The sequence below is a fragment of the Eucyclogobius newberryi genome, unplaced genomic scaffold (assembly GCF_026437365.1).
Source record: "Eucyclogobius newberryi isolate DKJ021-1_F unplaced genomic scaffold, fEucNew1.0.hap1 SCAF_12, whole genome shotgun sequence".
Taxonomy (NCBI): Eukaryota; Metazoa; Chordata; class Actinopteri; order Gobiiformes; family Gobiidae; genus Eucyclogobius; species Eucyclogobius newberryi.
Genome location: NW_027315746.1, coordinates 32,934,703 through 32,958,656, shown reverse-complemented (window position 1 = coordinate 32,958,656; position 23,954 = coordinate 32,934,703). Strand labels below are relative to the sequence as shown.

At 43.2% G+C, this 23,954-nt stretch overlaps 1 protein-coding gene across 1 annotated transcript in view; it reads right to left on the bottom strand.

The window, feature by feature from the left end:
• The window catches only part of LOC140355869 (uncharacterized), an 84,479-nt gene that overhangs the window by 38,891 nt on the left and 21,634 nt on the right, over window positions 1-23,954 (bottom strand). Inside the window, exons 5-6 of the mRNA XM_072440509.1 lie at window positions 19,303-20,121; window positions 4,836-5,656 (exon numbers count right to left, since the gene is read on the bottom strand). Of these exons, the coding sequence (XP_072296610.1) occupies window positions 4,836-5,656; window positions 19,303-20,121 (1,640 nt within the window). The remainder of the gene's footprint in view (window positions 1-4,835; window positions 5,657-19,302; window positions 20,122-23,954) is intronic.

Here is a 23,954-nt window from a genome sequence, read left to right as displayed (position 1 = left end):
TTTGTCGAATCAAAAAGTGGTTGCTGGGTAATTCACTAGTGTGATGTCATAAATTACAAACAGGAAGTAAAACTATAAACCTAAACCTCTACGGCCAAAACCGTGCAGTAGACACGATTAAAGCGGGCTAAACTATTTAGTATCTTTATGATAAGACTAAGGCAAAAATAGTGACAAAAATCTTTATCTAATTCCTGATAACGATAATCAGACAATATTATTTCAATACAACAGAAATGTGTTTAAATGTGTTAGTTGAGGTTTGAACTTTTTACCATCAACAATAAACTTAATATTCAAATTCAGCCCAACTTAAAAACAACATTGATTTTATATATTTTGCTAACAGAACATGTATTTAACCCAAAGTGGAACGACAACACCACAAGATCACAGGAGTTCACACTATTGCAAATATTTTTTTTTATTTTTATAGAAAACGACCAGTGTATTTACATGAAAAACGACAGAATGAACCCATAATTCACTCCCAAATCTCACAGTATCTCACTTGTTTATTCTTTTCTGTTGTTGTGAATATTAATCCTTCAAAAGAACCCAAAATGAATTTGACAAAGACACAATTGATCGATTGTTCGACTAAAGGTCTACAGCACAACTCAACAGGACACATTTTGACTTTTTTTTTAATACGCTCTGATTTTGAATACAGCCCAAAATGGGTTTGAATATTGAGCAAATGGTTCATGGTTTTGAACCGTCATCATATTTGCAGTGGTTTTCAAAGCAAAGAGTTCAGTTGGATTTAACCAATTATTCAAAATATTACCTCATGACCATAGGTGAGGGAATGTAGATTGACCGGTAAATTGAGAGCTTTGCCTTTCGACTCAGCTCCTTCTTCACCACAACAGACCGCTGCACCGATCCAACTGTCAATCTAACGTTCCCTCTTCCCTCACTCGTGAACAAGACCCCGAGATACTTGAACTCCTCCACTTGGGGCAAGGACTCCCCACCCACCTGGAAAGGGCAAGACACCTTTTTCCGGTTGAGAACCATGGCCTCGGATTTGGAGCTGATTCTCATCCCAGCCGCTTCACACTCGGCTCAAACCGTCCCAGTGCATGTTGCAGGTCCGGGTTTGATGAAGCCATCAGGACAACATCGTCTGCAAACAGCAGAGATGAAATCCTGTGGTCCCCAAACCCTCCGACCCCTGACTGTGCCTAGAAATTCTGTCCATAAAAACAAAAAACAGAACCTGTGACAAAGGGATGCCCTGGCATCCAACACGCACTGGGAACAGGTCTGACTTACTCCAATGTACACAGCTCCTGCTCCAGTCATACAGGGACCGGACAGCCCTGAGCAAAGGGCCCCGGACCCCGTAGCCCCAGAGCACCCCCCAAAGGACACCCCGAAGGACACGGTTGAAAGCCTTCTCCAGATCCACAAAGCACATGTGGACTGGTTGGTCAAACTCCCATAAACCCTCGAGCACCCGATGGAGAGTCTAGAGCTGGTCCAGTGTTCCACGACCGGGACAAAAACCACTCTGCTCCTCCTGAATCTGAGGTTCGACTATCAGTCGTATTCTCCTCTTCAGTACCCTGGAACAGACCTTACTGAGGAGTGTGATCCCTTTGTAGTTGGAACACACCCTCCGGTCCCCTTTCTTGAACGGAGGGATGACCACTCCGGTCTGCCAGTCCAGAGACACTTAGATGTGTCAGCCAAGACAGTCCTACAACATCCAGAAACTTTAGGTACTCAGGGCAGATCTCATCCACCCCAGGAGCCCTGCCACCAAGGAGTCTGCCAACAACCTCAATGACTTCAGCTTGGGCGATGGACGAGTCAGCCTCAGAGTCTTCAGTCTGCTTCCTCTTCGGAATATGTGATAGTGGGATTACGGAGGTTCTCAATGTATTCCTTCCACCGTCCCGACAACATCCCCAGTCGAGGTCAGCAGGTCTCCACCCGCACCGTAAACGGTGTTGGTGAAGCACTGCTTCCCACTTCTGAGGCGACGGACGGTTTTCCAGAATTTCTTTGGGGGCAACCAGTAGTCCTCCTCCATGATCTCCCCAAACTCCTCTCAGCGACAGCACAAGCTGCGGCTCGTCTGGTCAGCCGATACCTGTCAAAGGCCTCAGGAGTCCTACAAGCCAAAGAGGCCTGATAGGCCTACTTCTTCAGCCTGACAACATCCCTTCCGGTGTCCACCACCGGGTTCGGGCGTTGCCGTACCTGCAGGCACCTGAGACCTTGCGACCACAGCTCTGAGCAGCCGCATCGACGATGGAGGTCACGAAAATGGTCCGCTCTGACTCAATGTCCCCAGCCTCCCCCAAGAAATGGGAGAAGCTGTTCCGAAGGTGTGAGTTGAAGACCCTACTGACAGAGGGCTCCGCAAGACGTTCTCAACAGACCCTCACAATGCGCTTGTGTCTGCACAGCTTCCTCCTCCGCCAGCGGATCCAACTCACCACCAGGTGGTGATCAGTTGACAGCTCTGCTCCTCTCTTCACCCGAGTGTCCAAGATACGTGGCCGGAGGTCAGATGACACGACAACGAAGCCGATAATTGATCTCCAGCCTAGGGTGTCCTCATACTTCCCAAATTATTTACCATCCCAGGGGGGAGATAACACATTAAAAAATGGGAGATTGCCCCCCTATGCGGGAGATTTCAAATTTTATCAGAATTAACCGAAAATAACACTAATGAGGCGAGCCACATGACTCATCGGATGCATATTCGTCCCACTTTACGCTTCATAGTATATTTCTATATTAAACAAACCATGTAGTGTAGAACCGGTATTTATTTTCATCAGTCGATTTATCCTTATTGGCGCCGCTATCTTTGTTAACGCTCATGTCGTTCACTATCATGGTGTAGATTTCGGATTAAATTTGACCTGCGTTGAATTCTGGGATGGAAACGCTCAGCAGCGTAATCACAACAAACATGGCGGCGCCCGTGTCCCCCGTATGCTCCCCCCCGCTCGCCTTTGCTACCAAAGTAAAGGCTAGTAGAAAAGGTTGATTTTTATTTTTTTAAATAAATATCTCCAAGAGAGTTGGGAAGTATGCGTCCTGGTGCCACGTGCACTGATGGACACCCTTGTGCTTGAACATGGTGTTTGTTATGGACAATATTCTCTGGGACTAGGATTTTAGGTAGTTATTGTTCAGATTTAAATTTAAAAAGGGCAAAATCTGAAGCTTGTTCAGCAAAACATTAATACCTACCGAGTCTCGTTTTCTGAAAAACTTTATCCATTGACTGACAACTATAACTCTAAAAAAAAAAGATCAATAAAAAGTCTATAAACCAGAATGATTTTGTGTAGTTTAATAAACAAAAATATCAAAGCAAGTAATTACACATTAATTACACCAGCTATGTCTGGGATCAACGTGAAAAGTAAGTTTTGATTAATTCTAAAATAATCTGGATGAAACCTCAATTTAATGCCACTCTGCAAGTTTCAGCCACTCTCAGGTCTCATGTGTCCAAGAGAAGGCCCAGATGTGGATCAAGGCCTCCTCAGAGATCTTTGGGTCCTTAGAGCCGTCTGTGGCGCTGGTCTTTGCTCAGAGTTTAGCGTTCGAAGATTTGACATTCTGAGCACAGTGCTGAGACGTGGGAGACAATGGAAGCCCCTCCCACACATCATTAGCAGGTCATGAGGAAGTACATTAAATATGACATTAACACATTTCTAACACAGTTCTTAAGGCAAACTAAACTAAAGCATGATTTATTTACAAGCTTAGATCACACAGTAAACGTTAAGTCAGTTTAAATGTGAAATACAGTCATTAAGGACTTCATCCTGAGAAAGTTTCCATCCAGCAGAACAAGAGGATTTGTTACAGTGGACGATTCCACTTCTCCACAGGGGTCAGGTCCTTGGACCCATTGTGTGTCCTCTGTGTTCTTTATCAGAGGTGTTGACCCAAAGGGGGGGAGGGGGGTGTGGTGAAGACAGTGTTGTTGGTCCATGGGGGATGGGGAACATTCTTCCACCCATCCAACATTTTGCTTTGCTTTCTGCAACAGTGTCTGAATTATGAAAAGGTAATGTCTCTTAAAGGTCTCTATGGACACATATGTCCTACAGAGGCCATTTTGTTCAGAAAGAGCTCTTTGAATAGAAATTTAACGTTAAACATACCGGTCGCATACAATAGTGTCTTGAAGCCATGGGGCGGGAAAAGCCCTGTCCATTCTGACGCTAATCAGGTACTCAGTGATGAGGGAGCTAACATCAGCTAACAAAAGGGTTTTGATAGCCCTTTACAGTTAGGATACAAAGGAGAGTAATCTCAAGTGAAATTGTAAACACCCTTCATAGAGTAGAGTAAATATTTGCATTCTCAGACTACATCCACATATTGAGAATGACTCTTGAAGGAGTTGGGGGGAAAAAAACAGTGTCCTGATGATGAGCTCATTTATGGTAAAACATGAACATTAGCAAGCGTTTGATATGAAAACACATGCATCTGATAAAAGCCTTAGCCGCTAAGGCTTTTCAACAGTGTGGACTCTCATGTGTTTTATTAAGCTGCCTGAGTGGAAAAATGCCTTCTGACAAACATCACAGCTGTAAGGTTTCTCTCCAGTGTGGATTCTCATGTGTGATGTTAAGTTGCCTGACTGGAAAAATGCCGTCTCACAAACATCACAGCTGTAAGGTTTCTCTCCAGTGTGGATTCTGGTGTGACTTTTGAGAGCGCTTGCTGTAGAAAAACTGTTTCCACACTGGTCACACTCATTTAGTGTTATTCCTGTGTGGGTTGTGTAGTGATTCGAGAGCTCAGGTGATGTTCTAAAAGCCTTTTCACACTGGTCACACTTAAAAGGTTTCTCTCCAGTGTGGACTCTCATGTGTTTTTTTAAGCAGCTTGAGCTTGAAAATGCCTTCTCACAAACATCACAGCTGTAAGGTTTTTCTCCAGTGTGGACTCTCATGTGTGATGTTAAGTGGCTTGAGCTTGAAAATGCCTTCTCACAAACATCACAGCTGTAAGGTTTATCTCCAGTGTGGACTCTCATGTGTTTTATTAAGCTGCTTGAGCATGAAAATGTCTTCTGACAAACATCACAGCTGTAAGGTTTCTCTCCAGTGTGGACTCTCATGTGTGATGTTAAGTGGCTTAACTGGGAAAATGCCGTCTCACAAACATCACAGCTGTAAGGTTTTTCTCCAGTGTGGACTCTCATGTGTGTTGTTAAGCTGCTTGACTGGGAAAATGCCGTCTCACAAACATCACAGCTGTAAGGTTTCTCTCCAGTGTGGATTCTGGCGTGACTTTTGAGAGCGCTTGCTGTAGAAAAACTGTTTCCACACTGGTCACACTCATTTAGTGTTATTCCTGTGTGGGTTGTGTAGTGATTCGAGAGCTCAGGTGATGTTCTAAAAGCCTTTTCACACTGGTCACACTTAAAAGGTTTCTCTCCAGTGTGGACTCTCATGTGTTTTTTTAAGCAGCTTGAGCTTGAAAATGCCTTCTCACAAACATCACAGCTGTAAGGTTTTTCTCCAGTGTGGACTCTCATGTGTGATGTTAAGTGGCTTGAGCTTGAAAATGCCTTCTCACAAACATCACAGCTGTAAGGTTTATCTCCAGTGTGGACTCTCATGTGTCTTATTAAGTTGCTCAAGATTGAAAATGTCTTCTGACAAACATCACAGCTGTAAGGTTTTTCTCCAGTGTGGACTCTCATGTGTTTTATTAAGTTGCTCAAGATTGAAAATGTCTTCTGACAAACATCACAGCTGTAAGGTTTCTCTCCAGTGTGGACTCTCATGTGTGTTGTTAAGCTGCTTGAGCTTGAAAATGTCTTCTGACAAACATCACAGCTGTAAGGTTTCTCTCCAGTGTGGATTCTCATGTGTTTTTTTAAGTAGCTTGAGCTTGAAAATGTCTTCTCACAAACATCACAGCTGTAAGGTTTCTCTCCAGTGTGGATACTAGTGTGTATTTTGAGAGCTCTTGCTGTAGGAAAACTGTTTCCACACTGGTCACACTCGTATGGTTTTTCTCCTGTGTGAGTTCTGTAGTGTTTCTTGAGCGCAGAAGAACAGCTCCATGTCTTTCCACACTGGTCACAGGTGAACCCCATTCTTCTGATGGACTTTTAGATCTGCCATGAACACAGAAAAAGAAGATGTTAAGTAATAATAGGGTTAAATAAATAACTTATACTTTTGTCAATTCCTTATCACCATTGAGAGTGGTGTTGTAATGGAAAAAATAAGTCATTTTCACAAGCTTCAGTGAGTTATGAAACGAACAGAACTTTACTGTTTCTATAAGAATGTGGACAGTATAACAGGCTCTGGCTTTGGGTGGGGACCGACAGCATCAAACAAGTCTAGCCAGAGCTCTGTCATTCAAACATGTTTACATTCAACATTGATTTAATTTAACAATTAAATGTGTTTGTGTGAATGAGGGTAAAGTGGGAGAGTCATGTTTGATCCTTTGTATTTCACATTCTGAGTACTTTTTTTTCCAGAGTTTTTTTTGGACTGTAGGCTTTGACAGGACAGTGCAGTGGGAAATGGGAATGAGACTGGGGAACGACATGCAGCAAACAGGTGAAAGCCGGACTCAAACTCATGAGGCCGCAGCCCGCCCCACACGGCAGGCGTCTCTCAATGCTCGGGGTTTGAGAGACTCGACTAAAACCAAAGCACATCGTTTTCTTCTTCAAGAGACACACACCAAAAACACTGATGAAAAATGTAGGGGAGACAAAATATATTTTAGTTATGGAACAAATTGGTCAGCAGGAGTTGCAATGCTTCTACACAACATTCCTGGGAAGGTAATTGGCTCTAAAAATGGCAGTTTGGGTCACTTGACTGGGCAACAGTTCACACCTGAGAGAACTTCATAAGAAGAAAAAAATGTGTGTTTCCGGTAACTCGACCTGGATTTCAAAATAATGAAAACCAGACCTTAAACATTTTATTGCATATTTAATGGCCGTATGTTTCGAGAATGTCAAATTGTGAGAGCAAACTCAAAAGCTGCAGGGAAAAAAACATTTGTGGGCATCGTAAGCTATGAAAATCACCACACATTTGATTAGTTTTGTTTTACCCACGGGCGCATCCATGTATGCGCCCGTGGGATTTAATCATATAACCATTACATGAGCAAACATATTTCACAAACGTGGTGTGAGTACAGCGCCAGATCAACTCGGGGAACTTGCAGCTGTTCAGAGCAGCGACAAAAAAGTGTGGTTTGTTGCCGTGAGCAAACCAGCAAGAACTCGTCACAGAGCGGTGTTGTGTTGCCTGTGATAGCACGTGTGAACACAATGATTGGGAACATTTGTGGAATTATATATATATATATATATATATATATATATATATATATATATATATATAAAAAATAATAATAATAATAATAATAATAATAATAATAGAAATCCTGCGCACTGTCTTACTTGCAAATAAAAATGTATTGGTAAAGAGACAACGTTTCGGCAACTGGGCCTTCAAAAAATAGTGATTAATACTATTTTTGACGTATGTGTAATTCATCATGAGGTGTCACTATTTGTCTATCGTTTTGTGATTAAAGGTGCCATAACATGCTTTTTTTCACGTTTCGTAGTCTAGTGTAGTCTAGTGTATAATTGGTAATAATAAGGGTTGTGCAACAGCCTTAACATAATAGTTAAGAAATATCACCCAGACCTTGGACCCCCTCACCAACCCGGAAATGCAAACGGCTTGGTTTGATATTTGCCCCCAACCTTGCGAAGAGCGATCTGGCTCCCCCGCCCAACCCGTGACGTAGTCTCAGAGAGCGTGTGTGCCCCGCCCACCCGTGACGTAGCCCCACAGCTGTCTGCTCCGCGCTGCGCAGCTCCGCGCGAATGAGTGAGAATCTATCTATCTATCTATCTATCTATCTATCTATCTATCTATAGAGATAGAGATGGATAAAAAAGTCTTATGTCCATCGCGCTCTTATTTCCTGGTTTTTCGTATCGGATAGAACTTCTCTCCGTTTATTTTCCCGGTTGCTGCATCAAGTGCCACATAAACCTTCACCATTGTGATAATAGTAAAGAGTGCGATATCATTAATGACGTTTTGGGCCTCTTTGAGCCGTGTTTCCTCGTAAATCGAAGCAGAAAAACTCCGGAATGAGCTTGAAGGGAGACAGCAGCGCGGAGCCGGGGGGAAGGGGGCGGGAGGCGGCAGGCGGGGGGTGAGGGGGGCTAATGACGCGTGCTTGCCCTTATGACGCGGTCTTGCCCCACCGCCCGTCAGTTTGGAGATTTGTGGAAAGGAGATAGTCTGTAATATAGCTAAACACTGCGGGAATCAATAAAAAAAACACTCTGGACAAATATGAAGCACAAATAGCAATGTAAGAAGGTTAAAAGCTCTGAAAAGTCGATTTTGCATGTTATGGGACCTTTAACATCTGTGATTGGCCACTCCTATTTTTTAGGCCACTCCTATTTAAACCTCTGTCCCATCCTCAGTTACCCATTTGCCTGACGAAGGCCCAGTTGCCGAAACGTTGCCTCTTTACCAATACATTTTTATTCGCAAGTAAGACAGTGTGCGGGATTTCTTTCCCTAGTACAGTAACTTTTTTTTTTAAATGCACAAATGCAGGTTGTCGCAGTTTTTATTTTATTTTTTAACACTTTAACAGTGCACCTTTTTTGAGGTAGCTTGAATAAGAAACAATAGTGCAGAATTTGAATTAAATAAAAAAGCAGCTCAACTTAAAATCCCCAGAAGCATGTAAACAAATAAACAAAGTGTATTAAAATTGCAACAGTGTCATAAAGTAAGGCCATAATGTGCTTTTCAGAACTGCACTCTTAATACTCTTGGGCTTAAATAATAAAACGTATGTTTTTCTTGATGAAATCCATCTGTTGTCGAGTCGAGAGTAGGCCAGGGGCCAGTGTTTGAAGCGACCTACACTCATCCTCGCAGTAACCACGGTGTCTATCACGCCGTGTTGGGAAAGCAAGTTCTGTACGCAAAGATGGCCAGAATGTGCGACGCAGCGCACACTCCGCACCCCCGTCTCACACATAGCTTTCTTCATATGAGTATGACAGTAATTGCACATGAATATGACAGTATTGCACATGGTTAAATCAGTATTGCACATGTTCAGGGCTAGCAGTGTTTGTTATAGAGTCTGACAGCAGCAGGAAGGAAAGACCTGTGAAACCTCTCCCTCGCACAGCGAGGTTGGATCAGTCTCTCTGAAGCTGCTCTCCAGAGCGGACAGAGTGTCCTGCAGGGGGCGACACTCATGGTCCAGCATAGATGTGAATCTAGTCAGGACCCTTGTCCAGCTTCTTCCTCTCCCTCTCTGTGATGCTGCTGCTCCAGCAGGCCACACCTACAGGAGCTGATGCCACCACAGAGTCAGAGAAGGTCTTCAGGAGTGGCCCTGTCACTCCAAAAGACCTGAGTCTCATGAGGTAGAGCCGACTCTGGCTCTTCCTGTACAGTGCGTCTGTGTTATGAGTCCAGTTCAGTTTGTGGTTCAGATGAACACCCAGGTCCTTGTATGAGTCACTCTCTCAATGTCCCGTCCCTGGATGTTCACTGGTGAGGGGGCAGTGGGGTGGCCTCTGTGGAAGTCCACCACCATCTCCTTGGTCTTCCCCGCGTTGATGAGGAGGTGGTTCCGCTGACACCAGCATTAAATCTAGTTCCACTCCCGTCATTCAAACATACAAGACCCTTCATATCCATTAAATCCTCTATCACCAACCCATTCTCATCATTATGCCCACAACGTACTATGAGCATTAAAATCACCACAACATGTAGATTTGCCCTCAAGATGAACCATAAAATCCTGCAGACCCTCCAGTGTTAAACGCTTATTAAGATGAGATAAGATATTCCTTTTTTGTCCACACATGGGGAAATTTTGTTGTTGCAACGCAGGTAGATTCAGAGGAAAGGGATAGATAACTTATAGGAAGTTTAAAAAGCACTCTTAATAGAAGAACTCTCCCCCACACTTCTATCACAATGAATTATAATTCTTTCCCTTTACCTAAAACTCTATACTGATCCCATTCCTGATAAATATTGCACATCCGCCACCATTTCCTCCTTGCCTATCCCTTCGAACACACTCGTACCCTCTAATAACAAAATCTAATGTTGGCTTTAGCCAGGTTTCTTGAACACAAATGACATCCGGTTTCACCTTACTATCTTGTACATATCCTTTAAATTCCTGTCCATTTGCAATGAGACTCCTGGCATTCCACTGCAGTATAATCAGGTCTTCTCACTTGTTTCTCCTCCTGCCTTACTGTTCCCCTCTAACCTTTTGTTCATTAGCTCCCAAGAGATACCTTTAGCACCCAAGAATTTCTCCGCCCCCTCTACTATCATCTTAGCTTTGTCTGGTTTACGTTTGACTTGTTCAGAGCAATTTATCACATAAGACAAAAATACTACCAAGTCATCAACAGCAAGTACTATACTTGTTCCTCCTCTTTTTGGAACAACACTGGTGTCAGCAGTGTTTCCTCGTTTCTGTATTTGGACCTTCGTTGCAGCTTCTGCATACGAGATGTTATTCAACATTTTTACCTTTTCAATTTGTACAGCTTTCTTTCTTACCTCACATCCACCAAACGTCGCAGTGTGCTGTCCCCCACAATTACAGCACTTAATCTGAGCATTTTCCTCACATTCTTCAATCTTATGTTCACCTCCACATTTTAAACATTTCTGCTTGCCTCTTTACACCGCTGCTATGTGGCCATAAAGCTGACACTTGTAGCACCGGAGTGGAGGAGGGACATATTCTCTTACCAGGAAACTCAAACAGCCGACCTTCACTCTCTCAGGAAGCACATCTTTAAATTCCAATAAAACCGACATGCTCTGAATTCTTTGGCCATCACTCCATCTCATCAATCTCTTAACAGAATCCACCCCTGCACCCAAACTGTTTTTAAACTTATCCAGATCTTCATCCAGGGGGATTCCTGTGACTACTCCACGTGCTCCTTTCCTTTCTCCAACAACCTTAAACTCACTTACAGCCATCTTTCCAATGCTACTAATCTGCATTGCTGAGTTTTTCTGCGCCTCCGAATCACACACAATCAGTAGATTACCATCTCTCAACACTGGCAAATGCTACATCCCCCAATATCTTCTTTATCTCCCTTGACAGCGCCAAGATTCCAATTTTTCCTAACTCACTCTCAGTTTTAAATTGAAGGATTACTTTAGGATTATTCTGCTCTCTCACTACTCTTTTCCGACCCTCCGATCTCCCTTCATCTGGACTGGGCAGAAGAATGAAGCGATACATGAGCATAATCAATATACTTCATTCCCCCTGTTGATATCTGAAGGAGATCACAATCAGAACCCATATATAATCAAATAATTCACATAGAATCACTGGTGAGAAAACCGTGCATCAATATAAACATGTCTACTACAGAACTGCAAAACTTTCCCATTGTTCGGCTCACCAGACAACTCTGAAAAATAAAGCACAGCGCAGCACACTAGACAAAGGGAAAGGTTAGAGTAGATAACATTCCTCTTCCTCCGGGAGGACAGCATCGTCCTTTGGCACCAACATATCAACATATACTGACCTCCTCCTGCCTGAGCCACAAAGCCGTCGATCGTTCGTTCCACCAGGTGGGTAAGACACCGTGAAGGTCTTGATACAGGGTATGCAGCCATAGCCACACAAGACCAGGATGGCCAGGAAAACGGCGAGGGAGAGTATCACAGACGACATTAACCCTTTCCATTTACCAAAATAATTCATCCATGAATCCCACATGGATGTGTCTACCCCCGAATGCTTTTTCATCTTTCTATTTAGTGTGCGTAATCCGTCAACAACCTGGGTCAAACGGCCCCCTTCGCGTGTGTTATTCGGTATAAAAGTACAACATTGCACCTCCCGTATCATGGCGCAAATCCCGCCTTTCTCTGCCAAGAGCATGTCCAAGGCTATACGATTCTGGAAGGCCATCAGAGAGGTAGCGGCTAGCTGCTCGTGTACAGCAGTGAACCCTTCCTGGGAAAAATTACCCAGTTTCTGAATATTATAATGGATGTAATTCATTCTATCAACGTTTTTATTTATAGTACACCACGGGCAAAAGAATGATTCAAATCCTGCGGCCACTTGATTACTGATTTTATACTCGTCTGGTACACCCCGTGGGACTCCTATGGCATCGACGTAGGTTGGGTCAGCTTCACTCAGCCAGGGAGTGGATTTCCCTACCGATCTCATGGGACGCAGTGGGTTCTCTGCCATCCGGACAGGAGAATCAGCCCACTGCAAAATGTCATTAGCTGTCATGGGAAACACGACTGCCTGCACAATGAGAGATACTAGGGCACAAGGACCTTCATTCTTGCCGTCTAATGCATGGTGAAGCACTTTGCCTCCGCACCACCAATAGAGATCTGCGCGCGTCAGTAGAACGATATCTCTATGTAAGCTATACATTAGCGCGCAGGTCCCTTCCGGGACGTGGCCAAATTTATTTCCACCTCCGGATTTATTAATACTTCCCCTGCCCAGTAAACTCCTAACCGTGGTACAGAGGCTGAGCAGGCATAGTACTCGTTGCAACACGATTTTATTTGGTTACATGAAGCGGAATGCAGGACATACGGATCAGCGGTGGCAGACACGCGCGCGACGAAAAAACATCGAAAAACAGACCCAAAAACAACAAGACACTTCCGGCTACCCACAATGCCACCCTCTCTCTTCAAGGGGCCAGCCAGGCAGGTAACAATGTATTTCCGGCAGACTACGCACCACACAGAGCACTGCTGCCTCTCACTGGTGATAGTCCGTTATGACGCTCTGTACACCTGCTGATGCAAAGAGGGGACAAGCAAAGTCTTCACTGACACAGATTTAAACCCCAGATCAAAGAAGTGGGACAAAAGTGATCTCCTCTGAACTGCAAACCTGTTACACTCCATTAAAACATGGGGGACAGTTTCTTCTTTTCCACAGGTTTCACATTGGCCATTATGATGTTTTCCAGTCAAGAAGAGGTCCGATGCTAAGCCCCAGTCACAGTCTCGTTATCAGGACAGGTAGTTTATGAATATTCACCTTCAAAAAACAAGGAATTCTTTCAATAGCTTCTACTGTCTTTTATAGTAGGTTTAATTTCTAGGTATCAAGCACACCTTGTACTATTTTCAATTCAACCCTATTTAGATAATAATAATACAATTTTATAGCTTCTAAATCAGGTAAACTAGAAAGTCAAATCTAAGGTTTTTTTTTAGTACTTTTTGTCTCCAGGTATCATACACACTTTTTACTTTTTCAAATTAACCCTTTATAGGTTTTTAATGAATATTCATCTTTAAAAATCTAGGAAGGCGGCAACCCCCGAACCCGGTGGTGGACGCCGGAAGTACGGGATGGCGTAAGGGATAAGGTTTCTTCTGCTTATGGGACTCCTAAGGCCGTTGACACAGAGGCAAAAACCCGGGGCGCTCCCAGGGAAATTCACTGTCACTGTTGTTTGGTCACAGTCTCAATAATCGTGATCAATCATTAAATCGTGATATTTAATCAAAACGGTAAAATTTGACATCCCTGCTCTAAAACAAATAATTGTTTGAATAATCGTGATTACAGTTATGGTTTTAATAACTGTGATTGTCATATTTTTTTCATTAATTGAGCCTTAACGTTACTTTTCACTTGCAGATTTAATAGTGAGACAAACAAAAATCACACCTTTAGCAAAATGGAGAAAGAAATGTGACTATTTTTTGTGTTAAAAGTCAGTCTGCTTTTAATAAGACAAACTCAACTCAAACTGAAATCGTCAGTGTTGAAAGAAAAGCGTTCAATCATCTGTCACGTGGCCCGGCTCGGAAAGTGTTATAATAATGGGCTCTGGCAACATCCAGACAGTTTTCTTCCTTATACGCTGCAAAACGGAAGCGCTGGGCTGAACGTCTGCTCAGGCGCGTTACATGAGAGACACGCAACTTTGTAACACACAATCAAGACGCCAAACCGTTCTATTCAAACAGGCCTGCGAGACTCATCGACACCACATTCAACAGTCCCTAGTTCAAAGGGCACGTTACAGGTTTTTATTTGGTGTGTCTGTATCTGTTGTACATATGAACCATAGTTTTACACCGATCGAGCAGCTATATGCAAGGAAAAGTACAAACAAATCTATAGTAAATGACAGGAAGTGACATCACATTAGGGTCCAGCCAGAGTAGATGTATAATTTACACAAAACAACTGTTTTTCACCCTATAAATGTTAATTCAACAAAATAAAGGAGCGCTCATATATTTCTATTTGTCGAATCAAAAAGTGGTTGCTGGGTAATTCACTAGTGTGATGTCATAAATTAGAAACAGGAAGTAAAACTATAAACCTAAACCTCTACGGCCAAAACCGTGCAGTAGACACGATTAAAGCGGGCAAAACTATTTAGTATCTTTATGATAAGACTAAGGCAAAAATAGTGACAAAAATCTTTATCTAATTCCTGATAACGATAATCAGACAATATTATTTCAATACAACAGAAATGTGTTTAAATGTGTTAGTTGAGGTTTGAACTTTTTACCATCAACAATAAACTTAATATTCAAATTCAGCCCAACTTAAAAACAACATTGATTTTATATATTTTGCTAACAGAACATGTATTTAACCCAAAGTGGAACGACAACACCACAAGATCACAGGAGTTCACACTATTGCAAATATTTTTTTTTATTTTTATAGAAAACGACCAGTGTATTTACATGAAAAACGACAGAATGAACCCATAATTCACTCCCAAATCTCACAGTATCTCACTTGTTTATTCTTTTCTGTTGTTGTGAATATTAATCCTTCAAAAGAACCCAAAATGAATTTGACAAAGACACCATTGATCGATTGTTCGACTAAAGGTCTACAGCACAACTCAACAGGACACATTTTGACTTTTTTTTTAATACGCTCTGATTTTGAATACAGCCCAAAATGGGTTTGAATATTGAGCAAATGGTTCATGGTTTTGAACCGTCATCATATTTGCAGTGGTTTTCAAAGCAAAGAGTTCAGTTGGATTTAACCAATTATTCAAAATATTACCTCATGACCATAGGTGAGGGAATGTAGATTGACCGGTAAATTGAGAGCTTTGCCTTTCGACTCAGCTCCTTCTTCACCACAACAGACCGCTGCACCGATCCAACTGTCAATCTAACGTTCCCTCTTCCCTCACTCGTGAACAAGACCCCGAGATACTTGAACTCCTCCACTTGGGGCAAGGACTCCCCACCCACCTGGAAAGGGCAAGACACCTTTTTCCGGTTGAGAACCATGGCCTCGGATTTGGAGCTGATTCTCATCCCAGCCGCTTCACACTCGGCTCAAACCGTCCCAGTGCATGTTGCAGGTCCGGGTTTGATGGAGCCATCAGGACAACATCGTCTGCAAACAGCAGAGATGAAATCCTGTGGTCCCCAAACCCTCCGACCCCTGACTGCGCCTAGAAATTCTGTCCATAAAAACAAAAAACAGAACCTGTGACAAAGGGATGCCCTGGCATCCAACACGCACTGGGAACAGGTCTGACTTACTCCAATGTACACAGCTCCTGCTCCAGTCATACAGGGACCGGACAGCCCTGAGCAAAGGGCCCCGGACCCCGTAGCCCCAGAGCACCCCCCAAAGGACACCCCGAAGGACACGGTTGAAAGCCTTCTCCAGATCCACAAAGCACATGTGGACTGGTTGGTCAAACTCCCATAAACCCTCGAGCACCCGATGGAGAGTCTAGAGCTGGTCCAGTGTTCCACGACCGGGACAAAAACCACTCTGCTCCTCCTGAATCTGAGGTTCGACTATCAGTCGTATTCTCCTCTTCAGTACCCTGGAACAGACCTTACTGAGGAGTGTGATCCCTTTGTAGTTGGAACACACCCTCCGGTCCCCTTTCTTGAACGGAGGGATGACCACTCCGGTCTGCCAGTCCAGAGACACTTAGATGTGTCAGCCAAGACAGTCCTACAACATCCAGAAAAAATTTAGGTACTCAGGGCAGATCTCATCCACCCCAGGAGCCCTGCCACCAAGGAGTCTGCCAACAACCTCAATGACTTCAGCTTGGGCGATGGACGAGTCAGCCTCAGAGTCTTCAGTCTGCTTCCTCTTCGGAATATGTGATAGTGGGATTACGGAGGTTCTCAATGTATTCCTTCCACCGTCCTGACAACATCCCCAGTTGAGGTCAGCAGGTCTCCACCCGCACCGTAAACGGTGTTGGTGAAGCACTGCTTCCCACTTCTGAGGCGACGGACGGTTTTCCAGAATTTCTTTGGGGGCAACCAGTAGTCCTCCTCCATGATCTCCCCAAACTCCTCTCAGCGACAGCACAAGCTGCGGCTCGTCTGGTCAGCCGATACCTGTCAAAGGCCTCAGGAGTCCTACAAGCCAAAGAGGCCTGATAGGCCTACTTCTTCAGCCTGACAACATCCCTTCCGGTGTCCACCACCGGGTTCGGGCGTTGCCGTACCTGCAGGCACCTGAGACCTTGCGACCACAGCTCTGAGCAGCCGCATCGACGATGGAGGTCACGAAAATGGTCCACTCTGACTCAATGTCCCCAGCCTCCCCCAAGAAATGGGAGAAGCTGTTCCGAAGGTGTGAGTTGAAGACCCTACTGACAGAGGGCTCCGCAAGACGTTCTCAACAGACCCTCACAATGCGCTTGTGTCTGCACAGCTTCCTCCTCCGCCAGCGGATCCAACTCACCACCAGGTGGTGATCAGTTGACAGCTCTGCTCCTCTCTTCACCCGAGTGTCCAAGATACGTGGCCGGAGGTCAGATGACACGACACCTCATACTTCCCAAATTATTTACCATCCCAGGGGGGAGATAACACATTAAAAAATGGGAGATTGCCCCCCTATGCGGGAGATTTCAAATTTTATCAGAATTAACCGAAAATAACACTAATGAGGCGAGCCACATGACTCATCGGATGCATATTCGTCCCACTTTACGCTTCATAGTATATTTCTATATTAAACAAACCATGTATTGTAGAACCGGTATTTATTTTCATCAGTCGATTTATCCTTATTGGCGCCGCTATCTTTGTTAACGCTCATGTCGTTCACTATCATGGTGTAGATTTCGGATTAAATTTGACCTGCGTTGAATTCTGGGATGGAAACGCTCAGCATCGTAATCTCAACAAACATGGCGGCGCCCGTGTCCCCCGTATGCTCCCCCCGCTCGCCTTTGCTACCAAAGTAAAGGCTAGTAGAAAAGGTCAATTTTTATTTTTTTAAATAAATATCTCCAAGAGAGTTGGGAAGTATGCGTCCTGGTGCCACGTGCACTGATGGACACCCTTGTGCTTGAACATGGTGTTTGTTATGGACAATATTCTCTGGGGCTAGGATTTTAGGTAGTTATTGTTCAGATTTAAATTTAAAAAGGGCAAAATCTGAAGCTTGTTCAGCAAAACATTAATACCTACCGAGTCTCGTTTTCTGAAAAACTTTATCCATTGACTGACAACTATAACTCTAAAAAAAAAAGATCAATAAAAAGTCTATAAACCGGAATGATTTTGTGTAGTTTAATAAACAAAAATATCAAAGCAAGTAATTACACATTAATTACACCAGCTATGTCTGGGATCAACGTGAAAAGTAAGTTTTGATTAATTCTAAAATAATCTGGATGAAACCTCAATTTAATGCCACTCTGCAAGTTTCAGCCACTCTCAGGTCTCATGTGTCCAAGAGAAGGCCCAGATGTGGATCAAGGCCTCCTCAGAGATCTTTGGGTCCTTAGAGCCGTCTGTGGCGCTGGTCTTTGCTCAGAGTTTAGCGTTCGAAGATTTGACATTCTGAGCACAGTGCTGAGACGTGGGAGACAATGGAAGCCCCTCCCACACATCATTAGCAGGTCATGAGGAAGTACATTAAATATGACATAAACACATTTCTAACACAGTTCTTAAGGCAAACTAAACTAAAGCATGATTTATTTACAAGTTTAGATCACACAGTAAACGTTAAGTCAGTTTAAATGTGAAATACAGTCATTAAGGACTTCATCCTGAGAAAGTTTCCATCCAGCAGAACAAGAGGATTTGTTACAGTGGACGATTCCACTTCTCCACAGGGGTCAGGTCCTTGGACCCATTTGGTGTCCTCTGTGTTCTTTATCAGAGGTGTTGACCCAAAGGGGGGGAGGGGGGTGTGGTGAAGACAGTGTTGTTGGTCCATGGGGGATGGGGAACATTTTTCCACCCATCCAACATTTTGCTTTGCTTTCTGCAACAGTGTCTTAATTATGAAAAGGTAATGTCTCTTAAAGGTCTCTATGGACACATATGTCCTACAGAGGCCATTTTGTTCAGAAAGAGCTCTTTGAATAGAAATTTAACGTTAAACATACCGGTCGCATACAATAGTGTCTTGAAGCCATGGGGCGGGAAAAGCCCTGTCCATTCTGACGCTAATCAGGTACTCAGTGATGAGGGAGCTAACATCAGCTAACAAAAGGGTTTTGATAGCCCTTTACAGTTAGGATACAAAGGAGAGTAATCTCAAGTGAAATTGTAAACACCCTTCATAGAGTAGAGTAAATATTTGCATTCTCAGACTACATCCACATATTGAGAATGACTCTTGAAGGAGTTGGGAAAAAAAAAACAGTGTCCAGATGATGAGCTCATTTATGGTAAAACATGAACATTAGCAGGCGTTTGATATGAAAACACATGCATCTGATAAAAGCCTTAGGCCTAAGGCTTTTCAACAGTGTGGACTCTCATGTGTTTTATTAAGCTGCCTGAGTGGAAAAATGCCTTCTGACAAACATCACAGCTGTAAGGTTTCTCTCCAGTGTGGACTCTCATGTGTGATGTTAAGTTGCCTGACTGGAAAAATGCCTTCTGACAAACATTACAGCTGTAAGGTTTCTCTCCAGTGTGGATTCTCATGTGTGATGTTAAGTTGCTTGAGCTTGAAAACGCCTTCTCACAAACATCACAGCTGTAAGGTTTCTCTCCAGTGTGGATTCTGGTGTGACTTTTGAGAGCGCTTGCTGTAGAAAAACTGTTTCCACACTGGTCACACTCATTTAGTGTTATTCCTGTGTGGGTTGTGTAGTGATTCGAGAGCTCAGGTGATGTTCTAAAAGCCTTTTCACACTGGTCACACTTAAAAGGTTTCTCTCCAGTGTGGACTCTCATGTGTTTTTTTTAAGCAGCTTGAGCTTGAAAATGCCTTCTCACAAACATCACAGCTGTAAGGTTTTTCTCCAGTGTGGACTCTCATGTGTGATGTTAAGTGACTTGAGCTTGAAAATGCCTTCTCACAAAAATCACAGCTGTAAGGTTTATCTCCAGTGTGGACTCTCATGTGTTTTATTAAGCTGCTTGAGCTTGAAAATGTCTTCTGACAAACATCACAGCTGTAAGATTTCTCTCCAGTGTGGATTCTCATGTGTGATGTTAAGCTGCTTGAGCATGAAAATGCCGTCTCACAAACATCACAACTGTAAGGTTTCTCTCCAGTGTGGATTCTCATGTGTGATGTTAAGCTGCTTGAGCATGAAAATGTCTTCTGACAAACATCACAACTGTAAGGTTTCTCTCCAGTGTGGACTCTCATGTGTGTTGTTAAGCTGCTTGACTGGGAAAATGCCGTCTCACAAACATCACAACTGTAAGGTTTTTCTCCAGTGTGGACTCTCATGTGTGATGTTAAGTGGCTTGAGCATGAAAATGCCTTCTCACAAACATCACAGCTGTAAGGTTTATCTCCAGTGTGGACTCTCATGTGTTTTATTAAGCTGCACAAGTATGAAAATGCCGTCTCACAAACATCACAGCTGTAAGGTTTTTCTCCAGTGTGGACTCTCATGTGTGATGTTAAGTTGCTTGAGCTTGAAAATGTCTTCTGACAAACATCACAGCTGTAAGGTTTCTCTCCAGTGTGGAATCTCATGTGTTTTTTTAAGTAGCTTGAGCTTGAAAATGTCTTCTGACAAACATCACAGCTGTAAGGTTTCTCTCCAGTGTGGATTCTCATGTGTTTTTTTAAGTAGCTTGAGCTTGAAAATGTCTTCTCACAAACATCACAGTTGTAAGATTTCTCTCCAGTGTGGATACTAGTGTGTATTTTGAGAGCTCTTGCTGTAGGAAAACTGTTTCCACACTGGTCACACTCGTATGGTTTTTCTCCTGTGTGAGTTCTGTAGTGTTTCTTGAGCGCAGAAGAACAGCTCCATGTCTTTCCACACTGGTCACAGGTGAACCCCATTCTTCTGATGGACTTTTAGATCTGCCATGAACACAGAAAAAGAAGATGTTAAGTAATAATAGGGTTAAATAAATAACTTATACTTTTGTCAATTCCTTATCACCATTGAGAGTGGTGTTGTCATGGAAAGAAATAAGTCATTTTCACAAGCTTCAGTGAGTTATGAAACGAACAGAACTTTACTGTTTCTATAAGAATGTGGACAGTATAACAGGCTCTGGCTTTGGGTGAGGACCGACAGCATCAAACAAGTCTAGCCAGAGCTCTGTCATTCAAACATGTTTACATTCAACATTTAATGAATGTAACACATTGATTTAATTTAACAATTAAATGTGTTTGTGTGAATGAGGGTAAAGTGGGAGAGTCATGTTTGATCCTTTGTATTTCACATTCTGAGTACTTTTTTTTCCAGAGTTTTTTTTGGACTGTAGGCTTTGACAGGACAGTGCAGTGGGAAATGGGAATGAGACTGGGGAACGACATGCAGCAAACAGGTGAAAGCCGGACTCAAACTCATGAGGCCGCAGCCCGCCCCACACGGCAGGCGTCTCTCAATGCTCGGGGTTTGAGAGACTCGACTAAAACCAAAGCACATCGTTTTCTTCTTCAAGAGACACACACCAAAAACACTGATGAAAAATGTTGGGGAGACAAAATATATTTTAGTTATGGAACAAATTGGTCAGCAGGAGTCGCAATGCTTCTACACAACATTCCTGGGAAGGTAATTGGCTCTAAAAATGGCAGTTTGGGTCACTTGACTGGGCAACAGTTCACACCTGAGAGAACTTCATAAGAAGAAAAAAATGTGTGTTTCCGGTAACTCGACCTGGATTTCAAAATAATGAAAACCAGACCTTAAACATTTTATTGCATATTTACTGGCCGTATGTTTCGAGAATGTCAAATTGTGAGAGCAAACTCAAAAGCTGCGGGGAAAAAAACATTTGTGGGCATCGTAAGCTATGAAAATCACCACACATTTGATTAGTTTTGTTTTACCCACGGGCGCATCCATGTATGCGCCCGTGGGATTTAATCATATAACCGTTACATGAGCAAACATATTTCACAAACGTGGTGTGAGTACAGCGCCAGATCAACTCGGGGAACTTGCAGCTGTTCAGAGCAGCGACAAAAAAGTGTGGTTTGTTGCCGTGAGCAAACCAGCAAGAACTCGTCACAGAGCGGTGTTGTGTTGCCTGTGATAGCACGTGTGAACACAATGATTGGGAACATTTGTGGAATTATATATATATATATAAAATAATAATAATAATAGAAATCCTGCGCACTGTCTTACTTGCAAATAAAAATAAAAATGTATTGGTAAAGAGACAACGTTTCGGCAACTGGGCCTTCAAAAAAATAGTGATTAATACTATTTTTGACGTATGTGTAATTCATCATGAGGTGTCACTATTTGTCTATGGTTTATCGTTTTGTGATTAAAGGTGCCATAACATGCTTTTTTTCACGTTTCGTAGTCTAGTGTATAATTGGTAATAATAAGGGTTGTGCAACAGCCTTAACATAATAGTTAAGAAATATCACCCAGACCTTGGACCCCCTCACCAACCCGGAAATGCAAACGGCTTGGTTTGATATTTGCCCCCAACCTTGCGAAGAGCGATCTGGCTCCCCCGCCCAACCCGTGACGTAGTCTCAGAGAGCGTGTGTGCCCCGCCCACCCGTGACGTAGCCCCACAGCTGTCTGCTCCGCGCTGCGCAGCTCCGCGCGAATGAGTGAGAATCTATCTATCTATCTATCTATCTATCTATCTATCTATCTATCTATCTATCTATCTATCTATCTATCTATCTATCTATCTATCTATAGAGATAGAGATGGATAAAAAAGTCTTATGTCCATCGCGCTCTTATTTCCTGGTTTTTCGTATCGGATAGAACTTCTCTCCGTTTATTTTCCCGGTTGCTGCATCAAGTGCCACATAAACCTTCACCATTGTGATAAGAGTAAAGAGTGCGATATCATTAATGACGTTTTGGGCCTCTTTGAGCCGTGTTTCCTCGTAAATCGAAGCAGAAAAACTCCGGAATGAGTTTGAAGGGAGACAGCAGCGCGGAGCCGGGGGGAAGGGGGCGGGAGGCGGCAGGCGGGGGGTGAGGGGGGCTAATGACGCGTGCTTGCCCTTATGACGCGGTCTTGCCCCACCGCCCGTCAGTTTGGAGATTTGTGGAAAGGAGATAGTCTGTAATATAGCTAAACACTGCGGGAATCAATCAAAAAAACACTCTGGACAAATATGAAGCACAAATAGCAATGTAAGAAGGTTAAAAGCTCTGAAAAGTCGATTTTGCATGTTATGGGACCTTTAACATCTGTGATTGGCCACTCCTATTTTTTAGGCCACTCCTATTTAAACCTCTGTCCCATCCTCAGTTACCCATTTGCCTGACGAAGGCCCAGTTGCCGAAACGTTGCCTCTTTACCAATACATTTTTATTCGCAAGTAAGACAGTGTGCGGGATTTCTTTCCCTAGTACAGTAACTTTTTTTTTTAAATGCACAAATGCAGGTTGTCGCAGTTTTTATTTTATTTTTTAACACTTTAACAGTGCACCTTTTTTGAGCTAGCTTGAATAAGAAACAATAGTGCAGAATTTGAATTAAATAAAAAAGCAGCTCAACTTAAAATCCCCAGAAGCATGTAAACAAATAAACAAAGTGTATTAAAATTGCAACAGTGTCATAAAGTAAGGCCATAATGTGCTTTTCAGAACTGCACTCTTAATACTCTTGGGCTTAAATAATAAAACGTATGTTTTTCTTGATGAAATCCATCTGTTGTCGAGTCGAGAGTAGGCCAGGGGCCAGTGTTTGAAGCGACCTACACTCATCCTCGCAGTAGCCACGGTGTCTATCACGCCGTGTTGGGAAAGCAAGTTCTGTACGCAGAGATGGCCAGAATGTGCGACGCAGCGCACACTCCGCACTCCCGTCTCACACATAGCTTTCTTCATATTAGCAGCGCTTGTCACGCAAAATTACACCGACCCGTTGCTTGTCGATGCCCCAGTTATTGAGCATTTTTTCCTTAATCTGTTAAGATGCTCTCTGCTGTGTGGTGTCCGCGAAATTCCCTGGACATGCAGATGATTGATCCATGATGCAAGTTAACTGCCGTAAAGTGTGGGCAGTAAAATGTCATGATCCATTCATGTGTTATACGGAGGAGAGAGACTAATAATAAGCTTGAAATGTATAACGCTGATCAAACTAGTAAGAGTAAAATGTATATCCGATCACTGATCGGGATGCAACATCCGATCAGAAAATAATAAACAATGCTTTAGGTTACATCTGTCATGGAAGAGCAAATCCATGGATGTACGCGTTGCACTAAACAAAGACTGCAGCACAACAGAGGAAGTGAGGGCTTATTACTGATGTCATCAATGCAGTTAAGTTGATGAATCATTTACAAGATTTATTCATTTACAGGAACACGAAAGACCCCCGAGGAGACTTCTCTGTCTTTGAAGAAGAAGGATCTGTCCAAGTGCATCGAGAGTGGACTGTCCATTCAGTGTGTCACATGCACTTCTACTGAGACGATACATAGCTTCAGATGACGTCACAACATCCG